The sequence below is a fragment of the Panthera uncia genome, chromosome B1, assembly GCF_023721935.1.
Source record: "Panthera uncia isolate 11264 chromosome B1, Puncia_PCG_1.0, whole genome shotgun sequence".
NCBI lineage: Eukaryota > Metazoa > Chordata > Mammalia > Carnivora > Felidae > Panthera > Panthera uncia.
Window position 1 is genome coordinate 175,009,287 of NC_064811.1, and position 21,739 is coordinate 175,031,025.

The 21,739-nt window shown below is 44.8% G+C and overlaps 2 protein-coding genes across 2 annotated transcripts; both read left to right on the forward strand.

The window, feature by feature from the left end:
• Window positions 1–12,093: 12,093 nt before the first annotated feature.
• Window positions 12,094–19,751, forward strand: LOC125923400 (low-density lipoprotein receptor-related protein 8-like). The gene is made up of 7 exons (XM_049631666.1): window positions 12,094–12,501; window positions 14,248–14,367; window positions 14,812–15,051; window positions 15,925–16,038; window positions 17,268–17,387; window positions 18,519–18,644; window positions 19,222–19,751. Exons 1-7 carry the CDS (start codon window positions 12,234–12,236, stop codon window positions 19,461–19,463), a joined length of 1,230 nt encoding a protein of 409 aa, XP_049487623.1. The 5' UTR covers window positions 12,094–12,233; the 3' UTR covers window positions 19,464–19,751.
• LOC125922500 (low-density lipoprotein receptor-related protein 8-like) lies at window positions 19,585–21,738 on the forward strand. Its single transcript, XM_049630087.1, has 3 exons — window positions 19,585–19,668; window positions 20,068–20,288; window positions 20,583–21,738. The coding sequence occupies exons 1-3, from the start codon at window positions 19,585–19,587 to the stop codon at window positions 20,788–20,790; spliced, it is 513 nt and encodes a 170-aa protein (XP_049486044.1). The 3' UTR covers window positions 20,791–21,738.
• The last annotated feature ends 1 nt before the right edge of the window (window position 21,739 follows it).

Below are 21,739 nucleotides of genomic sequence, written 5' to 3' on the forward strand. Positions count from 1 at the left end.
GACAGGGGGCATATGGGGGGGGTGCGATGTGAGAGGGACAAGCAGGTAGAATAGGAGGACTTACTTGACCTGGTGAACACCTGATTGAACCAACAAGGAAACTGTTAGTACGGTACAGAGGAAATTCACTAACGAATGCTTTTCTTGTTAGAAACTTAATATGTAAACAGAACATACTGGAATAGACACTGTCCCCAAATATTCGACTGTGGCTCTGAAGTCCTGCTATATCTGTACCTTTTGTGGTCCCTGCTTGTGATGATTTCATGCTGTCATTTGCCACTATTTTTAAAATAAAGACTAATAATGCTATAAATGAAATGCCAGTAAGGTAGTTACTATTTTCTCCTTCTCTGTAACTTCAAGATCTTTGACACCCTGTGTCTCCAGGTTGAGTCCCCGGGATATGCTCTTTGGAGAGACACAGCAAAAGGAGTTAAGATGACTCATTTTTACCAGTGACGATAACATTATAATGACTCTTGAGAAATGGAAAATGCAACATTTTATTGTTTTATTTTTACCTTTTTTAGAGACAGAAGGAAAGAAAGTGAATGGGGGAGAGGGATAGAGGGGTGAGAAAGACTCTTAAGCGGGCTCATGGGGCTCAGTCCCATGACCCTGCTGGGATCATGGCCTGAGCCGAAATCAAGAGTCAGCCGCTCAACCGACTGAGCTACCCAGGTGCCCTGGAAGAGTACAACATTTTAAATTGAAATAATAAATGACACAGATTTGGGCAAGGGGTGAAGAACCCAAGAAACATGGTTACAGTCATTGGTGGAGAAGTAGGTCGTCACCTTGGATGAGACAAGCACAGCCATTTTCAAAATAGCTCCTGTCAAACCAGGTTGTATTAGCAATCTGTTACTCAGATGGCCCAGATGGACACCAGCGAGGGAGGTTCTCGCAGCGAGGGAGGGAGGGAGGAAAGGTGATTCTCTGGTATTTAGACTCAGACAGATGGGTGCCTCCAAAGCGGTTCAGCTTGCAAAAGCGCCAAATCAACAGTTAGGGAAATTAACATAGATCTCACTTGCTACATAAGTGATCCTCTGTAGTGTGTTTCTTTTTTTCTTTCAAATGCCTGCTTAAATTCCACCTCTTTCATGAAATCTTTCCAGGATAATATCTCTTGGCACGTCATCGTTCAACATTTATTCCTTTTAAGTGTTTGAGACACGCATGGACACCCACACAGTTCTCTGCTACCCAGCTTGGCAGAAAATAAGGTATTGGTGAATCAGCTCACGGATGCCGATTCACGATGCTTAAACATACGTAAATTAGCAAATCCCGCAGTTAGAAAATAAAATACATGTGGCACCAAATAAATTTTAATATCAATCCTTGGCATAAAGCCTTGTAGCAATTTACCCCATTGTAATCATAATAAGAACCACAAGGACCAATCCAGGCACAGCATTCATCTGGAAGTTTCTGTGGGAGGCTGCAGGGCATAGTACAGGCCCAGGTGAGTGTCCCAGGCATTCCTACCTGATAGCATCCCTGCTAATGGGCTGAGATCAACCCAAACCATTGGTTTAACATCTAAAAATAGATCAATATGATATATCATATTAGTAGAAAATAGGATAAAAACCACATGATCATCTCGATAGACTTAAAAAAAAGCACTTGACAAAATTCAACTCCCTTTCATGATAAAAAAAAAAATACTGAACAAAACAGGAATAGAAGGAACTTTCTCAACCTGTTAAAGGGCATCTATAAAAAAAAAAAACCCATAGCGAACATCTTATATAATGGAGAAAGCCTAAATGCTTTCCCTCGAGATTGGGAATGTTGCTGGCTCCAAATTCAAAGTCCCACGGGAGATGAATCAGCCAAGCTTGGGTTACGTGCCAGCTCCCTTACTGGGGAGGACAGAGAATGAATCTGACACCGGAAATTAGTGGGAGGCAGGGGCTGGGCTCCTACCAAGATGCCCCCACAGCAGGAATGACGTGATTCTCTACAAGGAGATTCAGGTGCTCTTAAGAAGGGGCTCAGGTCGTAAGTGGCACACAAAAAAAATCAACAAAATGTTGCTTTATAGTAATATTCAGGTCTGCTCACTCCAAGTCCTTTGCCTTGTCACTACATTTCTATATATCTTGGAGAATTCAAAAGGTTCTTTGAGATCCTAATTATGAACATGAATGTTACTGAAGAACCTATGGCCAACGGATTTTGAAATAAAGGTTGTTTCCCATCCTTGCCTCCAGACCATTCCTTTCCTGGCAGATTCTGTTTATGGCGGCTCTACCCTACTCCTGGGGTTAGTGAGAGGGGAGCAGGTGTGTCTGGTTTCTTACTTCCCATTGCTGAACCACTGCTCCAACTAGTTAGAACTCCTAGAAGGGCCATACCTACAGGTCCCTTACACCCAGCCCGATCTCCTCTTTACCTCTTGATGGCTCAGCCTGGGCCTAGTTTGAATCTTCATACGCCTACTTGGATGTCCAAAAGTTCCCCAGAACTTTCTTCAGCGTAGCTCACCAGGCGCCTCATGATTGGGACCTGCCTATCTGTCCAGCTTCCTAGCCAGCCACCGCCTCGGGAGAAGCCTTCACTCCAGCAACTCTGGATTAACGGGAATTTCTTAAAACACACCTTGGCACCTTCATATGGTCTACTCTGTCTGGCTGGAATGTCCTACACACAGATAGCACGTCTTTTAAAAATTAGCTCAATATTATGGTGCCTGGGTAGCTCAGTCAGTTAAGCGTCTGACTTTGGTTCAGGTCATGATCTCATGGCTCGTAGGTTTGAGCCCCGCATCAGGCTCTGTGCTGACAGATCAGAGCCTAGAGCCTGCTTCCGATTCTGTGTCTCCCTCTTTCTCTGCCCCTCCCCCATTCGCCCTTGCTCTCTGTCTCTCTCTCTCTCTCTCAAAAATAAATAAACATTAAAAAAAAATTAACTCAACATCATGACCTCTCTGAAGCCTGCCCTGATTGTGTCTATCCCTGGCCAACCCCTGTCTCCTCTTTGTGTCTAAGACATACTTGTGAGTTCCTCTATTGCATTTATCATACTGTATTATAATCGTTGGTTTGTGGGTCTGTTACCACTGCTGTAAATTGTAGGATATACCTCTTACATTATTTTGAATCTTCAGTGCTTGATGCCCCATCAAATTATGGAGCTTACTGCATGGGGAACTGTGTTTCATTTCCTAACAGTTCTTTTCTTCAAATCAATCAGAGCTGAGAACGAGTGCAGTATTAATATTAGCCAACTAAATTCATAAAGCACGTTACCTTTCATAAAACGACCTTTATTTTCTAGATCTGATCAGAAGGCTGAGGCATTAATTTAGAAAGTCAAAAATAAGAAAAAAAACCTTAACAGCAGAGCAATCATTAACAGCTGCTCAACGTGATTCCATATTTATTGTGTATCTCCTATATGCAAGACACTGGTTACTAAGATACTGGTTCATTGTCACTACATGTTGAATTTCAAAAAAAACCAGTGAAAATATGAAGTTTCAGAATGACTGCAGAATAGATCCCAATCGTAAGAGTTCAGCATTGCAAATTATATCACATAATTCTTCTGTCTTGTTTTCTTTACATGGGTTGAAATTTGGGGGTATAACCATAAATGCAAATCTCCTGGTAAGGTATGTATAAAAATATAAGATTTTTCTAGGCAGAATCTTGCAGATGCCAAAAAATTACCCGATAGAACTCTAGAGGCCCAGGAGCTGAAGTCCAGATTTCAGTTTCACGTATAAGGTTCAACTTCAGGATGACATCTATTCGTTTCATGACACTGATGGATTAGTCAAGGTTCTCCAAAGGAACAGAACCAATAGGATGTACAAATGGAGATATTGATATAGATATGTGGAAGGAAGGAAGAGAATTCACAACTTGCTCTATATTTTTGTTCTTATCAGAGTCCTCCATGGATTGGACGACGTTAGGCCACATTGACGAGGGTGGTCTTTACTCAGTCTACCGCTTCAAATGTGAGTCTCTTCCAGAAACATCCTCACGGACACACCTAGAAATACTGTTTTATCAGCTATCTGGGCTTCTCTTAGTATCTCAAATGTGACACGTAGAACCTTGAGATTGTGACGTGAGCCGAAGTCAGATGCTTAACCGACTGAGCCACCCAGCAACCCTTAGTATATATTGTATTTAATATTAATAAAATCTGGTAAGTTTGTATAATCCAACATATGTCCTATGCCTTTTTTATTCTAAGTATTTTATAGATTTTATTATTAAAATTTTTTTTATATTTACATTTCAGTTGCTTTTTTGCTTTCCTAAAGAGAAGATACTGTTGTATTTTTCCACCCATGCTAGCAAATTTTCTTACTAATTTTAGTTTAACTTAGTGATTATTAAGTTTTCTGGATATAGCAGCATTGGTATACAAAATTTTTTCTTTCTTTTATGATACATTTTATTGTACATTGCTTTCCTGTCTTATAGGAATGGCTGCTGAATTTCACCGAAGGTTTTGAGCATATATTTCCAAATCATATGGATAATATAATATTAATCCTTTAATTGTTGAGGTAATTAATTATATTAAAGATTTCCTAATGATAAATGAACTTTGCCTTACCAAAATAAACTGTACTTGTTATTCAGTATTATGTTTTTTGAACTACTTGATATAATTTACCTTAATGTGTTTAGACTTTTAACCTCCACTTTCATATGCAATATGTCTGTTGTGAAGTGTTAAAATTACACAAACTTCATAAGATAAATTGGAGCTATTTCCATATTTTTCTTTGATCAGTAATAGTTTTAATAGCGCCTAAATTAGTTTTCCTTTAAAAGCAAACTAGATCTCAGTAAAAAAAAAAGAAATGCCTGAGCCTAACACTTAAAAAGAAAAAAAAAAGCATCTATTGAGCTATAGTTTACAATAAAATGTCCTCATTTTAAGAGGACGGTCTAATGAGGTCTAACAAATGAACACACCTGTACAATGGCCGTCCCACACACGATCACCTCCAAAAGTTTCCTTTTATGCCTTTTCAGTCCCTGTCACCAGCCCCAGTCAACCAGTGGTCTGAATTCTATTGCTTAGTTTTCCTGCTCCAGACCTTCATATAAATGGAATCATACAATATGTACTCTTCTGCGCCAGTCTTTTTTCCTTAATACAATGGTGTGAGAATTATCCATGTTGTTGGACCTACCAGTAGTTTGTTCTTTTTTGTTGCTGAATAGTTTTCCACTGTGTGGACATACTTCACACACTCTTGATGCACTGTTGATAAATATCTGCATTAGTATAACTTGGGGCTAGAGGAAATAAAGCTGCTATAAAATTCATGTAAAAGTCTTTGTACGAACACATGTTTTCACTTCTCTTTGTTAAACAACTAGGAGAGGGATCACTGGGTCATATATTAAGTAGATGTTTAATTTTATAAGAAACTGCCAAATGGTTTTCCTAAACTGGTTGTTGTATTTTACACACTTCCCAGCAATGAAAGAAAGTTCTGGTTGCTCCGCATCCTGACTTGGTATTATCGAGTTGTTGTTTTTAAATTTTAGCTTGTAAAGCTGGGTCTACCTAATTTGTTCTCATTCGTATTCCTCTGACAATTTCAAGTATACAAATCTCTATAAGAAAAAAAAAAAGAGAGAGAAATCTTCTTAGGCATTATCGGCCAGCCATATATCTACTTTTGTGAGGTGACTGTTCAAACATTTGACCAGTTAAAAAATCTGGTCATTTTGCTTCTTATTATTGAGTTGTAAAAGCTCTTTACATATGGTGGATATGAGACCTTTCCTTTCTAAGATGGTGTATGGATACCAGTGGGTCTCCGAGGTCAAAACTATTTTTAAAAGAATATTTGCTTTTTTTGTTGTGTTGACATTTTCCCTGAGGGTAAATAGACAAACAAAAACCAGTGGTGGTAAAACCCCTGGCTCCTTACCATGAATCAGGGTGGTGGCACCAAACCATACTAGTAGTCAGTTATTCCTCATTGCCACATACTTGTAGTTTAAAAATATGCCTTAAATAAACACTTAAAAATGTACTTTGTGCAGTAAAAATTATTAATTTTATTATTTTAGCCTTGTAGTATATGGCTTTTAAATATTCTGTTACTAAATGGCAAGTTTGCACGAGGCCCTTCTGCTGCCCACCCGACTTAGAAGAGGCAAGCACCTGTGCAGTTGCCTGAGTTGCAAGCGTAACCGGTCACGCTTCTCACTAAACGCCATTTTGTGATGATAAACATCTGTTTATTCAGACTTGGGTACTTGGCAACATGTTCCTCAGAAACGAACGGTGCATTTGTGTCACTTCAAGGAAAACAACTGACTGTATTTGTCGCCAATGATATAATTTGAGCTTTCAAGGGAGAATTACAATATTTGAAAACGTGAGTCCACCAACGGGAGCTTACTATCTTCTCAATAGTCAAAATCTTTCCGGATGATATCAGTAGTGATGTTAACAAATGTGATTTTTTTAAATGTTTATTTTATTTTTGAGAGAGACACAGAGCACGAGCAGGGGAGGGGCAGAGGGAGAGGGAGACACAGAATCCGAAACAGGCTCCAGGCTCTGAGCTGTCAGCACAGAGCCCGACATGGGGCTTGCACTCACGGACTTTGAGATCATGACCTGAGCCGAAGTCGGACGCTCAACCGACTGAGCCACCCAGGCGCCGCGACAAATGTGAGTTTTAAACTACTGTATGATAGGAACTGTCAACATTTGGACTATCAGCATAACTTAACGAGTCCATATTTTCCAAATGATTAGTGCACAGTGTTACAAAGTCATGCATGGGTGAAAGATCCATTCAAAGTATAAAATAGGCTGGTGGATTTTAATAAGAACAGTATGAAATGGTCACTCACATGGTTTCAGATTCCACACTGCAATTACCCTTTAAGAAATGACGATGCTTAAGACCATTTTGGTCTTCGTATCTACACCAATTTCCTAGGGCTGACATGGCAAACTACCAGCAACTGGGTTGCTTGGAAGAACAGAGATTTATTGCCTCACAGTTCTGGAGGCCAGGAGTTTGCGATCAAGGGGTCCATGCTCCCTCCGAAAGCTGTAGCAGAAAGGTCCATTCCTCTTCCAGCTTCTGGTAGCTTCAGGTACTCCTTGGCTTGAGTAGCGTAATTCCTATTTCTGCTGCCATCATCACATGGCCTTCTCCCTGTGTCTCTTCACACCGTCTTCTTCTCTAATGTCTGTGTCCACAATTCTCTCTTATGAGGATTCCAGTCATATCGGATTAGGGCCCACTCTAATGCCCTCACCTGGACTTGAGTAAATCTGCATAGACCCTATTTCCAAATAAGGTCACGTTCTGAGGTACTGGGAGCCAGGACCTATATTTTGTAGGAGGAAGAAAATTACAATATCAAAGAAGAATATTGGGGCTCCTGTGTGGCTCGGTTGAGCGTCCGACTTCAGCTCAGGTCATGATCTTGCGGTTCGGTTCATGAGTTCAAGCCCCGCCAACGAGCTCCCTGCTGTCAGTGTGGAGCCTGCTTGGGATTCTCTCTCTCCCTCTCTCTTTCAAAAATGAAAAATAAACATTAAAAAAAAAAAAAAACCCAGAGAAGAACGTCTACATTTAGATATCCTTTGAAAAGACTGTTACTTCTTTTGCAGGCAACACATATCTGTATGAGGCCAGATTTTCTTCATATCCTGCAACCAAAACAACAGTAAATCACAATTTAAAGGTTCTGGGAATTAGAATTTACCTTTTTCAGGTGATGTGTGTGTGGGAGGGGGCATCATTCTGCTCACCCACAGGCTGACAGAACAGATTGAAGACGTGAAATGTGGGGAGAGACAGAGGACCGTGGGACCACACATGTCACCAAGCAAGAATGAGTCAGAATACAAGGATTTAAAGCCAAATATAAATGCTACTGAAATTCTTACTTCTGTCACCCATGTCTATGGCTTTCTCAGCCTGTAAGGGTTATTCAGAGCCGACGCTGACTGTTGCCTAACAATACAGCTGCCATTTACATCCACGTATAGCCTCATTTAGCTGAGATTCGAACCCAGGTCTACCACACTGCAATTCCAGCTTCTGACCACCGGCTTCGGTGCCTCTCTGGGGGGAAAACGCGTCTATATTCTTAAAACTCTGAGCTGCTCTATTGTGTCTCCGAATGCCATTAAGCATCAGATAGATTCTGGTTCCAAAGCAACAACATTTCAGCAGAAATCGTTATGATATCTTAGGAGGTTTTTGTTAAGCGCGGAAGGGTCCTTTTAAGCGGCTTATGCAATCAGAGCACACAACGAATTTAAAGAAAACTTCAAGAGCATATGGCATTCCGATATCTTCCAAGTGTGATTTGATGGGGCCAGCAGTGAACATGAAGAGAGGTATGATTTAAAAGAAAGCTGTTGGAGTACTGTGTTGCAAATAAAATCTAAGAAGGCACTTTGCAATTCAGTTTTCTGTTTCTATTTTTTTTTTTTTCCTGGTGTTTTATTGCTGCCTTGCCCTTCCCAACGCTATAAATGTTCCTTGCCGGTTTTACATTCTAAATTCTAACTCCGCTGGCGTGTTCTCTCCAAGAATCTGACACTCACGTCCCCTGGTGTACTGGAAAGAAGGAATGCCACAGCTTAGTAAGGGGAAGGGAGGGTGCTCTATGGCTTTGCTAATGTGTCATCAGCTCTCATTATTTTTTTATCCATCATCTCATCCCCGATGGCAGCATTTGGATAAAACGACCTCCAAATTCTCCCAGTCCTGTAAGTCTATGACCCTACAGAGATTATGTTGGACTCTGGCTTGGAGCCACCAGATCCACGTCCCCGTCCCATTGTTTAGGAAAGTAATTCCACCCCTGCGGGGACACACACGGAAAGCGGTATGATGTTTCTCGGGGCTTTTGTGCTGTGACTCTGACCGCCGGCCAGGACGACTGACCCCTCCGCGCTGTCAGTACAGACCCCTCGCAGGAGGGCCTGGCTCTGGCCGGGGGGCGCTGGGAAGACAGGAGACACAGAGGGGGGAGTCCTCGCAGAGAAGGGCTCCCGAGCCCCGCGGCTGCCGTGCTGTCCTCAGTTTGCTGTTTCAAAGTGAGGTCTGAGGACCAGCAGCCAAGGCGTCACCTGACGATCATTCTGTTAGAGGCTCTCAGGCCCCCGCCCCACACCTCCGGGATCAGAGTCTGCCGAGTAAGATTTCTAGGTGATTCCTGTGCCCATAAGAGTTCTCGAACCCCGTAGTTAAGCGCGGCTGAGCAGTCCCACTTGGCCCCCGAGCGTGGCGGAGGCCAGGGCCCGAGGTAGCGGAGTGGCCGCTGTCCCGCTGCCGGAGGGGAGACCCCGCGGAGAGGCTGGCGCCGTCCTGCCCGCAGCCCGGCTGGGTCCCGGGCAGCGCCTCCCCGGGGGCCGGCCGCGGTGGTGCTCCCCACGCCCCCGCCGCCGTCATCCCCAATGAGCGGCGCGAGCGGAAGAAAGCCCGCCCCGGGCGCAGCCTGCGTTCCTCCCGCCAGCGGTCTCCTCCGGCGAGCGCGACTCCGGCCCCGAGGCGCCCTGTCCCCTCCCCGCCATGGGGCTCCGGGCGCTCCTTATGCTCCTGCCGCCGGTGCTGGCCGCGCTGGGCGGCCTCGCGGGCTCCGGGACCGGTGAGTGGGGTCGCGCGGCAGGGCGTCCTGGAAGGGACGGCAGCGTGCAGGGGTGGCGGGCTGCGAGGCGCTGCAGGGGCGGGAGGAGAGCTTGGGGCACCCTCGCTGGTGTGCGCGAAGCCCCCCCCCCTCACCCCCCCGCTCCTGCAGTGACCTTCCACAGAGGAGGGTGAAGTCCGGCATTCTGGAGGGGCCGCCGGCTGAGTCGCGGGGCCCCCTGCTTCTCTGCCCTTTCCTCCTTCCCCGCCTGCCCAGTGGGTGGAAGAGGTGGGCACAGCGGTCAAACTCGGCGTCTTTCCTTCATCCCACCCCAAGCGTGTGGGAGCGAGCTCTCTGCACACTGAGTGCAGGGCGCACCTTCTTCTCCCCCCCTCCAATTCCCCCCCACCCTCGCCGTGTGGTGGCCAAGTGGGATCCGCTTTGCAGCCCTGGTCTCTGATGGGACCCTCGCTCAGGGTTCCCCATGCAGCAGATTTAGCCTGGTGGAGGCCCGGGGCCTGGGGAAGAGGTAAGTCCCTCCGGAAACAGCACCCCCCCCCCCTGCCGGGGGCGGGGGTGGAGTAGGGGGACCGGGCTTGGGCCGGAGGTGTGGTTAGGAAGCGACTTCCCGCAACACTTGTTGATACCTCTCGGGTTTAGGCAGACCCCAAGGCAGAGGAGAGCTGAATCCGTGTCCCAGGGTGACTGAGACACCCACAGTTCCCAGATGGTGGCTGGCTGGGCGACTGGTTGGTGGCTTAGCCAGGTGTAGGAGGTGCCCAGCGTTTGTCAAACCGCCCGGCCTGCCGGCATGCTGATCTCTTGACAGGTCCTGGTTACTGGCCCTCATAGATTGAAGGCTGGTCATTTTAACTCGCGCAGACTCCTCCTGGTCAAGGTGCTGTTAACTAGTTCGGAGGAGGTACCACTTAACTGAGTTCTCTGTCTTCCAGGAGGGATTCTCACCCACAAGATTTTTGCCTAACCTGGCAGAGCATCTTTGCAGGGATGAGAAGCCTTTGCTCTGGGTGGTCTTTTTGTACCACTCCTGGAGAACGTTTTAAGTTACTTGGGTTTTTTACTAAGCAGTGGTTACCAAGGCCCTCTGGCATGAAGACCTCTTTAGGATGTCCGTTTTAGAATAGCATGGGATCATTGTACTTTGTGTATTGACAGACTATGAGAAAGCTACCCTAAAATTAATATAGAAGTAAAAATATTAATAAGTGTTGTATTCATTCACAGCAAGCATCTACATAAGTGAAAAGTAATGTTTTGAGATGCATCTGTAGATGTGTAGAATCTCGATGCACACATGGTCTCAAAACTGAGAAGCACCAGAGCACCGTATTGTTCAAGGTGTGACTCACCTGGCAGTATAAGTCTCTGAGGGCTGACTGAACCCCTAACTGGGATCCTTCTGGAAGGATCTGCTGGAAGAGGCAGTAAAAGAGTTAACACTTTATGACGATTTATATGGTGGGTATACTGTGCCAAGTGGCTTTGTGGTCGTTTCATCTCTGACTCTTCCTCTTCTGATCACTTATTTAGTAGTCTCCTTCTATAGACCAGAAAACTGAGATCCAAAGAGAGGAAGTGACTCTCCCAAGGTCCTATTGTTAGTAAGCGGTTTCACTGAAATGCCAACCTATGTAGTCTGAGAGCTGAGTCTGTGCTCCCATATTAGCGGTTGGTAACATCACTTGCTCTCAGTGGTTTGGGTTAAGCTAAGTAAGATTGCCTGGATGGTATGTGAGTCATCGGCAAAGTTGTTAGCTACCCATTAGTAACCAATACTTTCTAAACATTTCATTAAAATATTTTTTGCCAGTCAGCTTTAAAAAAAAACCGTACCTTGAGCAGCTATGCTAAAATCGCTATGTTAGAGGGATACAAGTAAGACTATGAAATGGTCCCTTAACAAAGAAGCTGTGGTCTACACAACGACCTTCTGTTGTCAACTTCCATTACACAACTTTGCACCACTTTCCATTCCATATTGAAATTGTCCCAGGGAGTAGGACTGCACAGGGTTTTCAGTGCATCTTGCAGAGGCTTCTCGTATGGGCCATGTGGCTCATCTTTTCTAGGAACCAAAGGCTGGCTCTTTCTTTTTCAAAGTTATGACAGCATAATAAACTAAGTATAATCAGGCCTTCCTGGAGCCTCCCTCTGGGGACCACATTCTATAACAGGCTGATTTTTGACCATTAATCATTCAAGGTTGACAAACACAAGTTCATAACTTGAACAAAACTGAGAGTGTAAATCAATCTCCTGCAGATAACTGAAGACTTAACAAATGCTTATAACCAGCCTATGAGAGGCATTCTTATCAAGATAGTATGTAGGGACCCGCAATGCTAATCTAATTTTCGGATGTGTCTGCACATGCTTAAAAGTAAACTAGAGTGCTGTCTTTGAACTTGGACTTCTAAATGTGCAACTATTCATACTGATTGTTTAAGACGGAACCGGAGCGAAAGCAGTGCCTGTGTCTCTTTGAGCAGAGCGCACGCCAGCCCCTTATTCTAATGGGGACAGGCGATGGCAGTTCCCCAACTTTATACCACCTGAAGAACTATTTCCGATGTAGTAACGACTGCAGAAGTCATATGCGATTTTATGATACTGAATCCCCCCAAGTGTCTTCCTGAGTATGAGTTGACGGAAGGCCTTCTGAATGACCTCTTGACGGCAGCTTACCACGAAAAGGTGCTCCCTTGTAGCCAACGTAGCCAGGAACTCTCACGGATTTGCTTTTTTTCATCCAACGTAGACCAAGTGAGGTGCAACATGACGAGGCAAGCTGCCTGTGGGGAAAGGTGCATTCCCGTGGCCTGGCTCTGCAACGGAGAGCGAGAGTGCCCCGACGGAACTGATGAGCAGTGTGGTGAGCGGCCTCCCCGTGTCTGGACTCCTAGATGGGCCCTTGGGCTGTTGCCTGGCTGACGGTGCCAGGTTTGGTGGTTTTCCCTCTTAGGGGGTATCCGGAAATGTTGGGCCTTCTGGATTGTTGCAGGCTTTCAGTCGGTAAGCCTAGGGATGTAGGTGTTGGTAGCATTATTATCAAAATGAGTGTGGAGGGCTGGTTGGGATAGAAAACCCAGCAAAAGTCTGGCTTCTCTCCTTAAATTCTGGCTGAAGCATGTGGCAGTTCCTGAAACTGCAATCATACAGATTCCTGTATAGGAAACCTTGGCAGACCTCAGCGCACACAATTACTTGTAAATATATACAGTAAGTTAGTTCAGCTTTGCTTAGGGATTTTGTTCAACTAAAAGATATCTTTACAAATTTAGTATAAAGAAAACTACAAAACCAATAGAAGCCAAGTTAGCTACTTGGTAAATGTCTTCCTGAAATAAAGCTCAAACGGCTCTGTGCTAAGAGTGCTCCCAGCCCCAGAAGGGACACCTGAACACATATAGATGAGGAGAGCCTCTTAACAGATGCCTCTCATCCTTGTGCGGTAAATATGGAGGGAAAAAATTCCTCATTAAAAGAGGAACTCCCCCCCCACCCCGCAAAGAACTTGGAGAGCGCTGTGTTCCTTTTCTGTACCCCACATGCACATTCCTGGACTGGTCACTTACTGTAACTTAATGTGAAATTATTAAATTATTATTAATTAATAATTAATTATTAATTATTAATTAATTAATAATTAATTAATTAATAATAAATTAATAATTTAATGTGAAACCTTTGGTGTGAAAACCTGTAATAGGGCAGGTTAGAATTACATTTCATACTTGCATCAATGCCTTGTGCTCTGCTCCCCCATATACTTCACCCCACTTCTCCAGGTTTACTTGCCCAAAGGCATACTTTGAAGTATTTGAAGATCTAATTAAACCCCAAACTAACAGTCTCCAGGTTGTCTGAGTTCTTGATATAGTCTCAAACACCAAAGGGGTTTGAAGAAGCGAACTTGTAAAACTGTACTGTCCACTACAGTGGCCATTAGCCACACGTGAAGATTTTTTTAAAGTTTATTTTGAGAGCGAGAGAGAGCATGAGAGAGTGAGTGAGTGCGGTAGGGGAAAAGGGAGAGAGAGAGAGAGAGAGAGAGAGAGAGAGAGAGAGAGAGAATCCCAAGCAGGTTCCACACTGTCAGTGTGGAGCCCGATGCAGGGCTTGAACTCACGAACTACAAGATCAGGACCTGAGCCAAAATCAAGAGTCGGATGCTTAACTGACTGAGCCACCCAGGTGTCCCCCACATGTGAAGATTTAAATTTATTTAAATAAATACAGTTCCTTTATCATACAAGTCACATTACAGTTGCTCCACAGCTACAGGAGACTGGTGACTACCATTTTGGGCAGCATAGGTCCAAAACACTCTTCTGTAGTCACAACAGGCTTTACCGGACAACTGTGTTCTAGAAGCATGTTGGGGAGCATAAGCTTTATCGGGCTGCTAGGTGATTACCCCTGAGGCCGGGGTACAATGTGTTCTTAAGGATAACCTGAAAAGGACAGGCAAGTTCAGGATTGACTCAGTGGCGAATCAGGAATTAATTATTCTTTTGGCAATGACAAGACTTAATATGAAACCCAAATTTAAAAGCTGCGTGTGCCCTGACAAACACCTCTTCCTTTCTGCCCCCCGAATACCGCCCCTGGCCTGCAGAGGAAGTATGCGGTGGACATCCTCAGGCCTGGCAGTGTGATGACGGGAAATGTATTTCTATTAGCTGGCTCTGTGACGGTACCGGAGACTGCTTGGATGGCTCCGATGAGGTTAACTGTGGTACGTACAACTTCGTGTATCTTCACACGTATTCTCTGTGTCTGCGGCATCGAGGAGCCTCCACAGGATTGAGCGTAACACACAAGTCACTAAACAGCCTTATGCCACACGGGCTCACTCCAGATATGGTCTCCGTTATTATAGGGGACGTTTTATCCACTTCTGCATTTTTGCAAAATGACCTAAAAGATTCTTGCCTCCGTTGCCTTTTTAAACTCCTCTGGGATGAACTTGAGTATACAAAGTTGGGGCCACACCGCTAATCGCTACCATCCCTTTCAGTTCTGGGTTTTCTATAGACCAAATCCACGAGCAGACCATAAATACCTGAATAAACGAGCAACACCTATGGTCTGTAAGCAGACCATAAATACCTGAGTAAACCTGAATGAACAAGCAAGTTCAGGGGCGCTGCCCCCCTGAGCCCACTCCTGCCTTTGACAGAGATACCAACAGCATGTCCTGGCCGAAAAATCCAGTGTCCGGGAAATTCTCGGTGTCGTGATGCTTGGGAGCTCTGTGACGTGCATAAGGACTGCGGCGACGGGCTTGACGAAGCACCGTGCTCCCCGAACCGTTGCCTGGCCGGGCAGTGGCAGTGCAGGAACAAGGTGTGTGTCATGGATAGCTGGAAGTGCAACGGCGTCAATGACTGCGGTGACTCCTCTGATGAGGAAGCCTGTGGTGAGTCCCCCGCCCCGCCCACCTCCCGGGCCTTGGCCTTTCGTTTAAAGGGGAAGGCTGTACTATGTGGACCGCTTTCTGCAAGCTGCGTTTCATTCCTGTGACCGAGACTTCCATCCTATATCTAAAAACAGGATGTTTCCTAGCAATAACTCGAGATTTAGTTATCCATGGAAACCTAAAGCAGTGCTCAAATAATAGCTCTGTGGTGGACGCTCTGAGCGTTGCCTCGAATGTTTCCACTACTCAACGTGGCCAATGCACAGAACACCCGAGCACCAGCTTATGAAGGCAGTCTCCTAACAGGTGCCTCCCGTCCTGGTTTAGTGAAGACGGGAGAGGAAAATTTCTCATTAAAAGAGGATTCCCCCCCACTGCCCTGCCTTACAAAGCACTTGATGAGTATTACGTTCCTTTTCTCTACACCCTCCCCGCCCCCCGCCCCCAACAATGTGGTAGAAACTCCACATTCTCAGTAAATCCCAATCCTACTTCAATCTTTCCAGAATTAAATCTGCAGTAGTGAATATATTCAGATTCTAACATTTTTGTAATGTTTAAACTGGCTTAAGAAGAGTCTTCCTTTAGGGCGCGTGTTAACTCACTGTAACACCATTTCAATTGGAACTACTTAATGCTAATTGAATTCAAATTCAATATTCTTTCAGTCCAGTGCCCAAGTGGCATAACATCCTTGTTATCAAGTCTTAAGTCCCAGTTCCCTGAAAACCCTGCTTCAAATGACACAACGTCCTTCCCTACCTAGACTTGCTTTGGGTTCTAGAAATACTGCGGCCACCTTACTGTAATAAGTGTTTCTATCACCCCTTCCCCCAAGTGCTGTCAGAAAAGAATGCTTTCCTGCCTCCACAGCTTCCTGTCCAGAAGGCACTGTGAGGTGTGACGAAGGGAAATGCATCCTGGAATCCCTGATGTGTGACGGGGAAGCAGACTGCGCAGATGGTACCGATGAGCCCGCCACATGCGGTGAGGACCCCGTTGCTGGGTTGGCCCAATGCAGGGGTGGGGAGAATCGGACCAAGTAAGCCAGTGCTGCTTGGTAATCATAGGGTCTACACTCTGGGAACGCGTGGACTAAAACACCTATTAATCCTTCAGTGACGGCTCCATCCCAGGTTACAGGTTCCAAGCCTTGGTTTTGGTCTCCCGAGTTTGAGCCAATGTTACTTGCGCCATGAAACTTTGAGAGTTCTCCTGTTATGGCTTTAGGGAAATAGACTAGCTAAATACCCCAAACCACATGGCTCCTAAAATTCTGGAGTAACGCATACTTTGCTACTGAGAAGCACATCGTGTGTTCAAGACCATATGGTGAATTCTCTAAGGATTTAACTGAAGAAAGACTTAGGAAGACTTTCCTGGTGAGGATGGAAACTACTGAGGGAAGCAACTCAAACTTTTTTTTTTTTTGAATGTTTACTTGTTTTTGAAAGAGCAAGAGCGGGGCAGGGACAAAGAGAGGGGGACAGAGGATCAAAACGGGCTCCACTCTGACAGCAGAGAACCTGATGTGGGGCTCAGACTCATGAACTGTGAGATCATGACCTGAAGTCAGACGCTTAACTAACTGAGCGATTCAGGAGCCTCTCAAACTTTAATACCTTGCAGTTCTCACTATAAAAATCACTGTTGATTCAAGTTGTTGTGGAGGGAGAGGGGGCACCTGACCCCAGGCACTTTGTCATCTGTCTTATTTCCTCCTCAAATCTGGTATTAGATGTGTATAATGAAACCTCTTTAGTGCTGCTAAAGGCTGTGAAAGCAGCTTTCTACTAAAGGAACAAGTAAGATCGTAAAAGCATAAACAGTGGGACAAAGCACAGGCTTTGTCCTGTGTAGATAATTCACTGAAATTAATAAACTGCTATAAAGCTTCCTGAGGCAAGGGTCCTGACCACCCACATTTCTGGAGAAATTAAGGAAGAGGTTGCTGGCCCCTCTGTGGGCGGAACAATATGCCAACATGTGAAATTGTCTGGACTGTCCACCTAAAAATTCCTTTCCCCTGCTCCAAGTTTCCTAACTTTCCCTGTCTTCTGGTCTTTTCCCAAAGCCTCCACATTCCTAGGTCAGGGAGCAGGGTCAAAACAGTCATATGGCCCTTACACAGTGTGGGTCTTTGTAACACAACGGTTTATGAAATGTTTGATCTGTACCGTGTTAAGCCGTCCTGACCGCTGCCCTGTCTCTACCAGGTAAAAACTGCTCTCTGGCCAACGGGGGCTGTGAGGGGCAGTGCAGGGACACATACTGGGGAGTCCAGTGTTCGTGTGGAGCCGGGTGGCAATTACAGCCGGATGCTCAGAGCTGTGCAGGTTAGCGTTCATTTGGCTCATCTTCAAAGTTTTTATTGCAGGATGATAGATATGATATAAAATACACCAACTTAATCATTAAGTGTGTACTCCAGTGGCCTCAGCATGTGCAAACATTACCACTGTCCATCTCCAGAACTTTGTCATCCTCCCAACAGCAACTGTCCATACCTGTGACATAATAACTCTGTCTCCAATCCCTGGAAACCTCTATCGACTTCCTGTCTCTATGAATTGGCCTGTTCTAGTCCTGCATCTAAATACAATCATGTGGTAAATGTCCTTGTGTGTCTGGCTTATTTCACTTAGCATGTTGTTAAGGTTCATCCATGTCCTAGCATGTGTCAGAATCTTTTTTTTTTTTTAAGTTTATTTTGAGAGCGAACACGAGTGGGGGAGGGGTAGAGAGCGAGAGAGAGAGAGAGTAGGGGAGAGAGAGAATCCCAAGCAGGCTCTGTGCTGTCCATGCAGAGCCCGATGTGGGGCCTGATCTCACAAATGGTGAGATCATGACATGAGCTAAAACCAAGAGTCGGGCACTTAACTGAGCCACCCAGGCCCCCCAAAATCTTAAGTCCAAATAATATTTCATTGTGTGTATATGTCTCATTTTGTTTATCCATCTGTTGATGGACACTTCCACGGTTTCTACCTTTTGGCGATTGTGGACAATGCTACAAACATTGGTGTGCAGATGTCTGAATCCCTGCTTTCAATACTCTTGGGTATATGTCAGAAGTGGAATCGTTGTATCATGTGGTCAAGTCTGTTTAACTTGAGGAACCATCCAACTATTTTCCACAGGGGCGGCCCATTTGATTTTTCCCACCAGCAGTGCACAAGTCTTTGTTTTTCCACATCTTACCATTCATTCTGAATCAGCAACACCCCCAAGAATGTTGTTAGGGCAACCTAGATCCATCTTCTGGGGTCTCTATATTGATGTTTCTGCTGAATTACACTTATGTGGATGGCAGTTCAACAGAGGCAGGGACGGTCTGTCCCAGCACCCAGTGCAGTGGTTTCCACATAATACGTGTCTAGTGAGCATCTGAAAAGTAGCTCAAAGGAACAAAAATACTCAAGGGATTGCTCCTTGGTCATCTCTGACTTACGACTGTCTCTCATTAGATCTAGATGAGTGCTCCAAGGCCTACAGTCCTTGTGGCCAGCTGTGTCACAACACACCAGGCTCTTACTCCTGTGAATGTATTCAAGGTCACCAGCTCTACAATGGTACCAGTTGTCGAGTTACAGGTGAGCTCTGAGACCCTAAGTAAAGCCTAGCTCTTGCTGTGCCCTTAGCAGTAATTATAGATAGAAATACTATGGGTGATTCCCTTTAGGGTCTAGTATTAGAGAAGACTTTATTCTTTCCATAAAGAAGCTGCTATGACAACATTCCTTGGCCAATTTGAGTTTCAGTTGCTATTAAGTGTCTTTAAAATGACGTATTCTCTAGGCTATACACCTAGGGGCTCCAGAGACCCCACTGATAAAATCTTAACTGGGCCTGTGTTTCTTTAAGGATGGGACAGTTCATTTATTTGGCTTCTGTGTATGAGGCATAGAGAGGACATCCGTTTAGGGTTGGGGGAAGGGCTGAATCTGAAATCAAATGGGCCAAGAGATTCCAAAGATTAGTTTGAATGTGTTGGAGTTTAGAGGAGGAATTAAGACTTAAGGTGGTCCCCTAGATCTCCTCTGGACACTCCTGAGTCCAGACTTCAGGGTAAGTGCATTTCAGCAGGGACAGCTTCTTTGGTTAAAGAGAATGGCATGAAAGAAAGTTTCAAAGGAATGTGTCACTACTCCTTTTCCAATTCTATTACAGATGATGCTGTTAAAATTCTTATAGCAGCAGATCGAGAACTTGGTGTCCTGGATCGAAGAACAGGCATCTACGAACCTCTTGTACCTATAAAATCGAGGCCTACTTCCGTTGCATATGATCTTGAGAGAAGCATGTACTTTTGGGTGGACGGAATCTTAAATGTGTTTGTCCTTGGGAAGCCAAACTCGGTTCTTCTCTATCCAGGTATATTTCTTGACGTGAAGAACCCTATAGCTTCTTAAAGCCACATCAACAGAGTATAAGCAGCCTGTGTTACTCATCTGGACATCTTCTGTGACTTCCTTGGGAATCATGAGAGTTTGTACAGTCCCGATTTGAGATAAGACTATCTAATTTGGCTCCATGGGAGCTTTGGTAGAGTCCAACTGGAGAATGAAGTCACTATTAAGTAGTCCAGAAAGTTTGGGGATGTGGGCTCAGGCCAAGGTTTGTCTCCACTCTATTACTAGGTATGTGACTTTGAGCAAGTTGCTAACTCCTTTGAACCACCGTCTGTAAGATGAAGGGAATAGCACTTGCTTCATTGGGTAAGTGTGGGGGTTAAACCAGAGTTGGTACATGTGCGGAAGTGCTTAGCATTGTCCTGGGTGCCCAGAAATCCTCTGCGAGTGGTTAAGAGGTACAGTTCCTAACAATGCACCTGAGACTTCTGTAATAGATAGTGCCCCAAACTGAGGTTGCATTCTCTTTGATTTCTTGGTTATGTTTCTGCTAAGATCTTTCTCTTTCCCTGCTGCACACTGCATATTGGACATAGCACATCTCTGGCCCTCCTTCCCTGTGTCCTATTTGCCTCATCGTGTAGCTTGAAATCAGAACATGTAGACAAGTTCGGTCCAAATCTGTGGGAACAGAACACTGTCTCCTGTATCCCCAGAACTTAAAACGGTGAACAGTGTCTCTTTGGACTGGTTCACGGGACAGTTGTATTGGGCAAGCAGCTTCGCAAGGGTCATCTGTGCTGGTTTAAGTGATGGCAGAGGCTACGTCAAAATCTTGGAAAAGGATCTGGTGCCAGAGCAGCTCATCGTGTTTCCCACAAAGAAGTAAGTAGTGTTTCTTTGAGACTATATCCCAAATCATTGGTTATCTTAGAAGTTTAAGTTGGTAAGAGAACACTTCAACTTTTTCAACCTATTTGCTCCAAAAAAAAAAAATCTTGAGTTTAAAGCCTAAATCGAATGTTATGAGGCCCAACTTTTCAGTCTATTGAGTCTGAGGGCAGAAATCTCCTGCATTCTTAACAGTGTGGTGATCTGGGACCTGTACAAGAGAGCTAAGGGGACCTGGCTGTTCAGTGGAGGGGACTGTTAACATCTTGCCCCTTTTACTTTTCTCAGGTCCTTGTATTGGGTAAATCGTGGTGAGAAAGGCATGAGAACTATTGAGACTGCAGGGATGGATGGCTCGGATAGGAAGGTGCTCGCAGCTGTAAACATGGAGGAGCCTGTAGGACTGACACTCGACCACGTGACCGGCAGGCTCTACTGGATCAGTGACTATAAAGAGGTACTGGAAATAGGTCCGGGAGAGAAGATAAACCGTTAAACCTGGGTCTTGGTATGACTGTGGGTAACTGCGAAGTTCTCTTTGGTCTTGCATCGACACTGTGAAATACTTCTGGCTGTGAAAACGGAGAGAAGCGAGCTAGGATTGCACAGTATCTTTAGGTAGAGTCTGATGATATCAACATAGGTTGGGAGACTTGGCGTGACTTCCTTTTTTTTTTTTCCTTAGGTTTATTGAAAAGAGAGAGAGGGAATGGGGAGGGGCAGAGAGAGTGGCGGAGAGAGAATCCCAAGCAGGCTCCATGCTCAGTGCGGTGTCTGATGCAGGGCTTGGTCCCATGACCGTGAGATCACGATCTGAGCTGAAATCAAGAGTCACTTAACCAACTGAGCCACCCAGGTGCCCCTATTGTGACTTTCTTAAATACTGCAGTCAAACTTGGCACTGGTAGTATAGGGCATATTCTGTGTCATGCCTAGGATGTAAAACCTTTTAAGATGGCAGACCACCTCCTTGAAATAACATAGTTAAGTACTTAGTACTTACTTATATTCCTATTTCGAGGTCTTAATATTACAGTTTGTGTAATGTCATTTTTGGAAGCATCAAACTGACAGACCAATATGACACGGTGGCCAAAAGCATAGGCTTAGGAGTCATTTTTTTTTAGACGTCAATTTTTTTTTTTTTTTAAGTAATCTCAACACCCAGTGTGTGGCCCAATCCTGAGATCAAGAGTTTCATGCTGTACCAACCGAGCCAGCCAGGTGCCCTGGGGAATCATATTTTTAAGCCTATCACATCAGCTGTGATTTTGGCAATTTATGGCACCTCTTTGGGCTCCCGTTGCCCTCTCTGAAAACAGCTAAAATGTTTTTCTTCAAAAGACAATCGGAAAATGTAGGGAAAGAACTTGGCACAACGTTTGGATGCAGACAATGTGTTGTACAAGTAACTATTGTAACTTATCTGTGACCCGGTTTGTGCA